Source organism: Bison bison, unplaced genomic scaffold, assembly GCF_000754665.1.
Source record: "Bison bison bison isolate TAMUID 2011002044 unplaced genomic scaffold, Bison_UMD1.0 scf7180017864256, whole genome shotgun sequence".
In the NCBI taxonomy this organism is placed as follows: domain Eukaryota; kingdom Metazoa; phylum Chordata; class Mammalia; order Artiodactyla; family Bovidae; genus Bison; species Bison bison.
Genome location: NW_011494828.1, coordinates 203096 through 213948, shown reverse-complemented (window position 1 = coordinate 213948; position 10853 = coordinate 203096). Strand labels below are relative to the sequence as shown.

The 10853-nt window shown below is 51.1% G+C and overlaps 1 protein-coding gene across 1 annotated transcript in view; it reads right to left on the bottom strand.

Annotated features, from left to right (window-relative positions):
* DMAP1 (DNA methyltransferase 1 associated protein 1) overlaps positions 1 to 8431 on the bottom strand; it is a 9362-nt gene extending 931 nt beyond the window's left edge. Inside the window, exons 1-9 of the mRNA XM_010847890.1 lie at positions 8351 to 8431; positions 8019 to 8168; positions 7384 to 7475; positions 6940 to 7135; positions 1300 to 1458; positions 1011 to 1178; positions 555 to 740; positions 384 to 455; positions 11 to 83 (exon numbers count right to left, since the gene is read on the bottom strand). Of these exons, the coding sequence (XP_010846192.1) occupies positions 11 to 83; positions 384 to 455; positions 555 to 740; positions 1011 to 1178; positions 1300 to 1458; positions 6940 to 7135; positions 7384 to 7475; positions 8019 to 8123 (1051 nt within the window). The 5' untranslated portion in view covers positions 8124 to 8168; positions 8351 to 8431. The remainder of the gene's footprint in view (positions 1 to 10; positions 84 to 383; positions 456 to 554; positions 741 to 1010; positions 1179 to 1299; positions 1459 to 6939; positions 7136 to 7383; positions 7476 to 8018; positions 8169 to 8350) is intronic.
* Positions 8432 to 10853: the final 2422 nt, after the last annotated feature.

Below are 10853 nucleotides of genomic sequence, written 5' to 3'. Positions count from 1 at the left end.
CCACACTCACCCACACCCAGCTCCAGCAGCATCTGTTCCAGGGCCTTGATCTTCTTCTGTCCCACAGAGCTGGGCAGCTTCATCTGCAATGACCCAGGCAGCTCAGCTCAAGCGGGACCCTCTCCCGACAAGTGGTTTAGAATGAAGGGGACAAAAGGAATTGGGTCGGGGTGGGGAGGGCTAGAAGAGAAGTTAACCCCTAGAGGCAGCTCTGGGTCACAGAAGGAAACAACCAGTGAGTAGAACAGGCTGAAAACTGAGCTCAGCCTGGCGTCCCCTTGAGATCCTGGTGTGTCCGCCTCCACCTGCTCCAGGCCCCTGGCCCACAGCGCTCAGGCTATAAAGCTGAGGCCCAGACACAGAGAAGAAGGTGATTCACGTACCCGCTGGCTCCGCAGCGTGACGCCCGCAGACTTGAAGTCTGGGAACTTGATACCTGCCGTCTCAGGAACAGCCTGGGGAGGAGCAGTTATGGAGACCAGGGTGTCACTGGGAGAGGGCCCAGTGTTAGTCCCAGCCCCCCACCCTAAGCTGGGCTGGCTTAGTCTCCACACCGGCTTCTCAGCCTCCTTTTTCTGGGGCAGCTTCTTCTTGGGGGCCTTGCGTTCCGTGCGCCGCTGCTCGGCAGTGGTGTCTGCCGCTGTGATCAGCTTCTGCAGGTCCTGGCTGCGCTTCTCCCGCTCCTTCTTCCGGGCCTCGATCTTGCGCAGCTCCTGCAGCAAGTACTCCTCCTCCGCCACCTGGGAAAGAGAGACGCTGAGAGGAGCGTGAAACTCAAGCGGCAGCGACAGAGAGAGGGAGACGGGGGTGGGGGTGGGGGTGCTGGGCTGTCTGTGAGGGACTCTGAGCAGCAGGGGGTCGTGAGCGCTATAGCAGGGAGGGTGGCTAGTGAAGGGTGGGATTGCATGGGGTCGGAGCGGGGGCAGTAGGGGAGCCGAGGGCGTGGAGGGTGGAGGCGGTGGTTGGGGGTCTCAGGGCTTGGAGAAGAGTCTGTGGGACTCGGGGCTGACCTGCTCTGGGGTCCGGTTATAGAGACGCTCCAGCTGTTCCTTCCGCCGTCGCTCGTGCCCAGCATCAAATACTGGTATCTTGAGGTCTGTGCCTGGCACGGCCCGCACGTTGGCAAGCTTGGCACAGATGTGGTAGTACCGCTCCTTCAAGTCCTCCACAGAACGCTTCTAAGGACGGCATGGAGAGAGAGACAAACGCTCAGAGGTGTGTGAAATGGCAGGCATGAAGCTAGTGGCCTGCCGGGCCCGAGGGCTGGGCACACATGCAAATAACAAGGCACCAGCTCACCTTGAACTGCTGGTGGTCATACCGGTCATGGATAACGACAAAACGTAGATCAAAGCGGCGGCTGAGGTCAAAGAGGTGGTCGGTCTCTGCCTTTGTCCAAGCGTCGTCGTGAAGGTAGAGCTGGTACTCCTGCTCTGAGTACACGGGCACCTGCACTGTCTACAGGCGGGGCGGGGAGGGGGATGGGCACGCCCAGTCACGGCACGTCGCACAGGCTGCAGCCCCGTGACCACAGTCCCTCCTGTTCATTGCCCATGCCTGCGCTGGACAAAAGCAGATCCTCTGCCTGGGACCCTGCACAGGACCCCTGGAAATGATGTTTCCAGAGCAAGGAAAGAAACTGACGGCTTGACCAAAGGCCCTGGCAGGCTCTAGGACTGTCGCCCACCTCTGGATCCACTCCAGGAGACCAACTGCACAAAACACACGCTCCTGACCCCATGGTTAAGGTGAGGGGCCCACGGGTAAGCGTGTCTGTGGAGTCCAAGGTTGTCAACTTGGAGTAGGGCAGACGGCTAAGTTCAGAGAAAGGTCCAGGAGCCCCTAGCAGGGAACACTTGTCTGAAGCACTCCTGCCACCCAGTGGTGACAGGGAGACTTGCAGCTCCCCAAGCTGGCCAAGGTTTCATCTCTATAGAAAAGGCACCTGAATCCTACCCCCCACATAAACCCCCATCCCAACCCCCATGCCCTGTCCTCCAGACCTCCCTCAGGGAAACAGCACCACTATGGGCTGGGTCTGTCAGTCAGAGACCCCAGGAAGGAGACAGTGCTAGGCGGGACCAGGGAAGTTTCTCCATCAAACGACACTGGCTCTCAAAACCCTCATGTCCCGCAGCCTCTTGGACATTTCCTACTGGAGGTCCTCCATACATCTCAATGAGTGTGTTCAGGTGGTGCATGTTAACCAGGTTCACTGGGGTGACCATTTCACAGTATATACAGATACGGGATCATTACCTTCTAAACTGAAGCTAATATATATATATAACAGTTATACCTCAATAAAAAATTCAGTATGTTCAGTACTGAGCTCACTGTGCTCCCTCAAACTTCTATCTCCTCCAGTTCAGATCTCAATGTTGGCATCACCCAAGCAAGAACCCTAGGAGGCATCTTTAATTCCTACCTTTACCCTTGAACCCCTGCTGCTGCTAAGCTGCTTCAGTTGTGTCCGACTCTGTGCGACCCCAGAGACGGCTCCTCTTTCCCAAATCTGTGTCTTTTACCTCCCAATTCTCCACTGCCATGCCCGTGTCCAGACCATCACTACCCCCTTGCCTGGATAGAGATACAGCCTCCCCACTGGTCTCTCTGCCTCCATTTAATCCTCTTCGGGCAATTCTCCATCTGCAGCCAAGATGTGACCTCTCTGACACTGCTCAAGGGCAGCCTTTAGACCAGTGCTGCTGCAAACCTGGTCTACAGTAAGTACAGAAACGAGAGTAAGCATTTAGAAAGCTTTACAACAATCTTATAGCATCATCTGCTGCTAAATAATTGAGAAGAAACATGGACTGATATTTTATCTTTTCTTACAATTTTACTATCTTTAGTAGTCTCTGATGAATTGGGAAATGTTTTAAAATGTCCTTTATCACAGATAATTTGAAAAGCACTGTTCTAGAATATATAACTGATGTTACCCAACCATCCCTTATGAAACCCCTCAAAGGCTCCCTGATACTTTGAAAGTGCCTTCTAGATAATCTTTAAACTTGCCAAGAGCAAGGGTTGTCTGGATCACTTCCTACCTTCTAGGCTCAGCACAGGACCTGCACACTGTAGGTATCAATGAATATTTATTGAATCAATCAGTGAACACATGGTAAGTGACCTGGCCTCCCTCTGCAACCACTGTCCTTCATGGACCCTAAGTTCCAGCTGAGAGACTAGCAGTTACTGGAATATACCAGGCTCTCCCCCTCAGCCTTTGTTGTTCTTGCCCCAAATGCCTTCTCACTTCCACATTCCTTCTACCTAGATAACTTCTCATCCTTTGGATCTCTCTGCAGTTGGTTAAGTACCCCTCCTATGCATTTTAATTCCATTTAACTAAAAAAAAAAAATACTCAGGAACAGTGTAGCTGGTCCTGTTCTCAAGAAGCTCATGGTCAGGGAGTTCCCTGGTGGTCCAAAGGCTAGGAGTTGGCACTTTGACTGCTGGGGCCCAGGCTTGAATCCTGGTTGGGGAAGTAAGATCCCATAAGCCACATGGCGCAGCCAATAAAAATAAAAAGAAGTTCACAGTCAAGCAAGAGAGATCAGCAAATATTTATTAATATCGTGGGCCTGCTAGACCTATGCTAGGGACACAGTGCTAAGTAAGATGGGCCTTACCTTCTCAGAGCTCACAGTCCAGCTGCAAAACTAATTTAGTACAGTGAGGCAAAACTGATGACAAAGGTATGCCTAGGGTGTAATGAGTGACACCTGATTCAGCCTGGGACAAGGGTTGACAGGGAAGAGATAAATGAGGTCTGGTTCAGCCTTAAGGTTAAGTATAATAGAAGTGAACTGGTGAGGGAATGCAGTGGAGAGAATCCTAAGCAGGGGGACCACGTAAACAGTGATGAGAGAGAAATGGCCTGAAGCATCAGGACACATTAGGGGAACAAGAAAAGGGCAAGACAGGGAAAGGCCTAAGAGAGCCTGGAGAGTCAGCAGAGGGGAGCTGCTGCAGGCCTATCCGCCCGCTAAGGAGTCTGGAATTCATCCTGTAGGTGATGGGAGCCAGAAAGTTAGTTTTAAAGAGAGGAGTGAGATCATGATTCTCTTCTACATAGACCACCCTGGCAACAGTGAAGACAGAGGGGGTGAAATATGAACTTAGAAGACCACCTGGCAGGTTTAAGAAATAATCCAGGTAGGAAGTGAAGAGGCCTGAAATAAAGCAGCAGAAGGTAAAGAAAAGGGCACACACTTGAGAGGCTTTAAACATCCCAGGTTGTGACAACTGGCCGTAAGAGGTGAGGGAAGATGCTGTCACAGGTAACTCTTGTGTTGCTGGCTTGAGCTGGGGAGCCACAGACTGAAAGCACGACCCCAGGAATGAGCAGTGTTGGCGGGAAGATGCTTAGTTTCCTTTACTGTGGCTTCATTCTCCACCCATAGCCACCACAAGCTTTCTAAAACTCAAATGTGATCCTGACCCCATTCTACTTAAAACCTACTAGTGGCTCCCCAAAGACAGCGCAAAGCCCATTCCTGAGCCTGGCTGCCCAGCCCTGCCTGACCCAGCCCTGCTAGCCTCTCAGGCCTCTTCTCCCTTGTTCCGTCCTGGACTTCAGGCTTCGTCAACAGGGAAATGCCCACAGCATCCCATACACATGACTGATTTTTCATTTATGTCTTTGCTCACGATGACTCCTCTGCCTGAACAAGTCACTGTACTCTTTCCTACTATTACCTGGTGACATCCTTCAAGAGTCAATTCAATACCTAATGACCCAGAATCCTGTGCCTGGGCAGATACCTGGAGAAAACTCTAATTTCAAAGACACATGCACCCCTATGCTCACAGCAGCACTATTCACAACAACCAAGACGTGGAAGCAACCTAATGCCCACTGACAGTGAACGGATAAAGAAAACCGGTATACATACACAACGGAATACTGCTCAGCCATAAAAAAGAATGAAATGATGCCATTTGCAGCAACATAGATGCAACTAGAGAAGTCAGACAGAGAAAGACAAGTATCATATGATATCACTTATATGTGCAATCCAAATATGATACACATGAACTTGTTCACAAAACAGAAACAGACTCACATACACAGGAAACACATTTATGGTTCCCAAATGGGGATGGGGGAGGGATAAATTAGGAAACTGGAGATTAGCAGATACAAACTACTATATACAAAACAGATAAAAAAGGTCCTATTGCATAACACAGGGAACTATATTCAATTAACTTGTTATAACCTAAAACGGAAAAGAATAAGAAAAATTTTATATTTATATATATGTGTGTGTGTGTATGTATATGTATACACACACATATATAGTTTAGTCGCTAAGTCATATCCAATTCTTGCAACCCCATGGACTGTAGCCCACCAGGCTCCTCTGTGCATGGAATTTCTCAGGCAAGAATACTGGAATGGGTTGCCATTTCCTTCTCCAGGGGATCTTCCCAGGCCAGGGATCGAACTTACATCTCCTGCACTGGCACGTGGATTCTTTACCACTGAGCTACAAGGGAAGTCCTGGCATGGAGCAGTATTTATGAAATATAAAATGAACACTCTTTTGTCTTCACCTTGAATTGTCTCATCCAACCTTTCCTCCCCCACCTCAAACCTCTTACCTCTTGGATATCCCTTTTCAGTCTTACATCTCCAGCCTCTCCCTCCATTGGACCTGAAGGGCCTAAAGATGGTGGTGAGGTGGAGAAAATTTGGGGGTGTGGGGGAGAATGACGGGTCACACCTGGACATGCTGAGTCTGAAAGGCCTGTGAGCCATTCGGGGGAACGTGTCCAGGTGCAAGCGGATGTACTAGCTGAGGGGAAAGAAGTCAGGACTTGGGAGTCCAGCTACAAGCCCCCTGGGCTTTCAGGCTCAAAGATTAGGCTGCTCTAAGCTGCAGGGACTGGGGTCCATATTGTGTAGTGGCTTAAACGATGGCCTAGGGAATCTTAGCCTAGCCCAGCTCTGTTTCTCCCTGGTTGGGTGAGTCTGGGTATGGCCCTGCTCCATCTGAGCCTCAGTCATCTAGAACAGAGAAAAATCAGCGTGGACTAGGGTGCTGGTACAGAGAATGAAGAACATAGGCAGATGTCATTTATATAGAAACCATCAGCAGGACTCATGACGAGATGTATCACTGAGGTCTAGCTCAAATCCCAGCTTCTCAGAGAGGCCCTCCCTGACCACCCTACCTAAATTAGGCCTCCTCTACATCTACAAGTTCCCTCTTTATCTCATTTCATATCCTGGTTTCATTGATCAGTCCTATCTGAAAGAATCCAACTTATTTGTTTCCACGTTTGTCGTACGTCTTCCCTACTTTCTTTGTTCTGTTGTTGATTGAAATAATATGAGTGCTAAAGGAGGACTAGTTAAGGATGAGTCCCAGATTTCTGGTTTGGGTAACTGGGTGGATGGTGGTGTCATTCACTGATGTGGGGAACAGGTTTACGGGTGGGGAGCAGAGGGAAGATGGTAAGTTCTGCTAACGGAAATCCACTTGATCTGAAGTACCTGTGGAGCCTTTAGGGAGAGAGGTAAGCAAATGACTGGATATATGGGAACTGCTGCTCTGGACTGGAGATATTAAGTTGGGGTTAGTGGCAGAGAGAGGGTAACTGAGGTCATGGTGTAAATGAGGCACACTAGGGAGAAAGTAGAGAGTGAGCAGAGTAGAGCACCTAGGACATTGCTCTGAAAAACAGCAACAATTGAAAGGCCAAGGCAGCTCACCAAAAATCAGAGCAGGGCTAGGAGAGGACCGGACCCCACGGGCAGAGAAGACCCTGCAGGCATGTGTCCCAAGGACTAAGTGGGCAAACATGGTCGAGACCTGGTCTGAGAGTGCCTCTGGAGCCAACCAGGAGACTGGAGAGCTCAGGCATGTGGCTCAGAGCAGGTAGGCACAACCCTGGCCTATGTCCCCATGGTGGTGGCTCACCTTATTGAACCTGGCGAAGGGGTAGTCCTTGCCCTCCTCTGCTGCCCTTCGCCAGTGGAAGAACATGGCTCCATCCTTGCGGGCTGGGTTGGTGAATGGCATCCACTTCCAGGGCCGTACCTTCTTAGAGCCCAACTTGGCCTTCACTGTGCGGTAGCCTTGGCCAGTGTCACTGGGTAGCAGTGGGGGCGCGTCCCTGGGAGCAGGTTTAAGGAGGTGAGAAATTACAGAGTCAGAAGGTGTGGAGAGAGCCTTTGGATCCAAGCTGCTGATCTACCCTAGAGCAAGGAAGTCATGGCCTGGAGTGAGACAGCCACGCTCCTGCATCCTAGTGGGCAAGCAAGAGCCCTGAGTGAGGAGGAAACTGGCTGGGAAAATCAGGAGTTAGGGACAGGCAGGTTGGTCAGGAGCCTAAGCCTGGGGCCCTGGGGTTCTAATACTTGCTTCTTGTCAGAGTAGAGCAGTGCATAGACCTCCCGGTGCATGCCCTCGGGCCTCTTGAAGGTCAGTGTCTCCGAGGACTTCTTGGACTTTTTCTGGGGAGGGAAACCACAGGAGAGGAACCACAGCCTAAACTCCCTTTCCTGAAAATTCTTTAGCCCAGCTCAATCCCTGAACAAACCAGCACCTACAGGTAGAGCGACACACTTTCACACTGTGACACGTCATGACACACTACGAAGGCACAGAAACCCACTCCAGGGGCGCCTGGGTACGAGTGGGTCATTCCCCACCACACCGCTAACCTCAGAGCCCGACCTGGCAGAGGAGAAGACATTTCTCCCTTATCTCAGCATGGTCACCCCGACTTGATGCCCCTCCCCCAAATATCCCACACAAGTGTCACTCTCCAGGTCCTCTCCTATACGCGTCACACTTTCTTGGTCCCCACACTTTCCACGGGTGTCCCCCTCCTCCGTCCCACCTCACCACGGTGACACATGCTCTCCATGCCGTTGTGTCATATCTTTTACCGCCCGTCTCACTCCAGTGTGGCACCCCATCTCTCCTCGAGCCCTCTTCTGTGTCACTCCTCACCACTTCACTCCCGCTACCCAACTCCCAGGCACCACTGCTACCTTGTCCGGATTGATAATGTCCTTCTTGCTGATGGTCCCAGAGGCTGCATCTCCCTCTGGACCCCCGAGTTCTAGAATGTCCCGGACATCCGCGCCTGTAGCCATCGCGCCCAAAGGATGGGGGAGCGCCCCGAGGTCAAGGGTCAGTGCCTGAAGAGGGACCAGGCTCAGATCAGGAGGCGGAGCCACTTCAGCCCCAAGTGGGGGCGGGGTGAGGAGGCGGGCCGCGAGAACGAGACTGGCCCAGGGTCAGGTCGGGATTCCACCAGTGTCCCGCCACCTGAGTCTCCCTAACGGCCCCAGGTGTCTCCTAAGTCTCAGCGCCTCCACACCTAAGCTTCCCGGCTGCGGCCCGGCAGCTCCACTATCTCCTGAAAGCAGCGGACAGAAACTTCCGGTCGTGCGCGTTAGAAACGTGGCCGACTGGAACGCTTCCGGTCTGTGCTAAGCGCAAAGCAAGCCGGCTGGCAACCCAGTATGAAAATTACTGACCGCGCAGAGCCTGTCACCCACCTTGCCTCCCAGGAGCTCGCCGGTTTCTTGGACTGCCTGGGGTTCTGGCATTTTCCCTCGGCGTTGGCATTTCCCTCTGCGTTGCGCCATCGCGCAATGAAAAGAGAGTGCACAGCTTTGTGACCTTGGGAGTCGCTTAATTTCTCTGCACTCGTTTCTTCAAAGTGGAAACTGTAATGGTACCTACGTAAACGAAGTGCCAATAATCCATGTAAAACATTAACACGGTGCCTTTTTCCATTAAACGAATTAGTGGTGTTAATTGCCTTTGTTCATTAAGTGCTAAGTACGTACCAGACACTGTGCTGAGCGTTGAAGAGATCAACCAGACGAGGCAGAGCTTGCCAGGGTGGCTGCCAAGATCGTGTGAGGTGTGGACCCTCACTTGCACCTCCTCTGATTGGGTTGTCTGTGGATCGGGATCCCGTGGGACTTTACTGGAGCCCAGCTTTCTGAAACTTCACTTGTCTGGGAGCTAGCTGCATTAGTGTGGGTTCCAAAGAAGTTCAAGAGCACAGCCCCGAGCAGGTAGCAACTGGAAGAAGTATCCCACAAGGGAAGAAACTTGCTGATCTTCTTGGAGAGAGAGAGAGAATCGAAGAACAGAAGGTCCTGAGGAAGGGCAAAGGGACAGGGGAAGCAGCTCCTAACTTCAGCCTCTGCAAAATAGCCTGCAGACATGGAAGACCCTGCGCATTGGGCATGGGAGATGGAGTGGAGCTTGTAAGGCAGGGGTCCCCAACCACCAGAATCTACTGCCTGATGATCTGAGTTGGACCTGATGTAATAATAATAGAAATAAAGTGCACAATACATGTAATGTGCTTGAAGCATCCAGAAACCACCCCCACCCCCAATCAGTGCAAAATTTGTCTTCCATGAAACAAGTCCCTGGTGCAGAAATGCTTGGGGACTGCTGTTGTAAGGTATTAAGGAGACCAGACCCCAAGCCAGGGTCTTGTCAAAACTCTAGGACGAGCAGATAGCCCACACAAGTGAGCTATCAATGTTGTATCCTGTTCTGACTTGCGTAGGGAGAGGGGTAGGGAAAAATTGCTGCTGCAGCCACAAACCTAGCTAGATCCCCAAAGTTTGGAGAACCGGGCCTAGAGATATAAACCTTGCCCTGCTTCTGAGGCCTAATTCCTGAGTGAATGCTCTGAGCTCTAATCAGTTTCCAGGGGAAGCCAGGGTCTTGCAACAGCAAATGCCCACAGGGTAAAGGAACAGTCCTTGGAGCCGGAAGTGGACAAAGCAGTGGGAAAGGGTCCTGCACCTCAGCCTCAAACACTTGATTCTGCTTGTAATCAGTGTTGCATGATTATTTGTTTAAGATATATCTCTCCTGATAGAATAATTCCTGTGAGGACAAGGATGTGGTATACCAATGTGTGTCCGTGATAGGTGTTATTCTAGGCTTTGGGAATGCGCTGGGTGAATGAGATACAAGTATTTCCCAACAGGGCTCATATCTAGCATATGAACAATAAAATAGATAGTGTAAGTTTCATAGGGACAAGAGCTATGAAAAACATTAAATAGGGTAATAGGATAGGGGACTAAATGTAGTGTGGTCAGGAAAAGTTTCTCAGGGAGCTGAAATCTGAGCTGAGGTTTAAATGATGAAATCAGCCACAAAATACCTGGGGAAGGAGTGTTGCAGACATGAGGAATAACAAATGCAAAGTGTTCCTTCCTAAAATGGAAGGAACACTGTATGTTGAAGGGACATAAAGAAAAGAGGCTGGTGTGGTGGTCGTTGGGTAAGGAGGGGAAGAATAGGAAGACTTAAGATCAGAGGTAGGCACTAGGGGCCACAGTTTGGGTTTTATCCTAAGAGGAATCATTTATCTTTCTGTCTTGGAAATGGCCAGGTTTCTTCCCTTTTCTTGGAATGCCGCCTTAGCTGCTGTCATTAGGAAATCCCTCAGAATGATTGGTCCAGAGCTTCTCATTCCTTGGGGAAACTGAGTCCAGGATTGGGGAAAAGGGAATGAGAGAGGGATGCCTCTCTCTTGACCCTTCTGGGAGCCACTGCCACACTTCCTGTATCACACTGCAGGTGACAGTGGATCTCTCTGCCAGGCCCGAGGGGAGCTTACTCTCTGGTGCCCACCCAGCTGACCCTCCCCAGAAACCCAGCATCACTTCTGAAGAGACTCTTGCAATGCAGTGTTCTATTGAGGGGCCTGGGAGAGGGATTTCAGGTTGGGGTGCTCTGGGGCTGCAGAGTCAACTTTAACAGAGTTTTCATTCAACCCTGAGAGCCATATGAAGCCGCTGAAGGGTATTGGGGGGGGGTGCGTCATGGGGAGGAGAGTT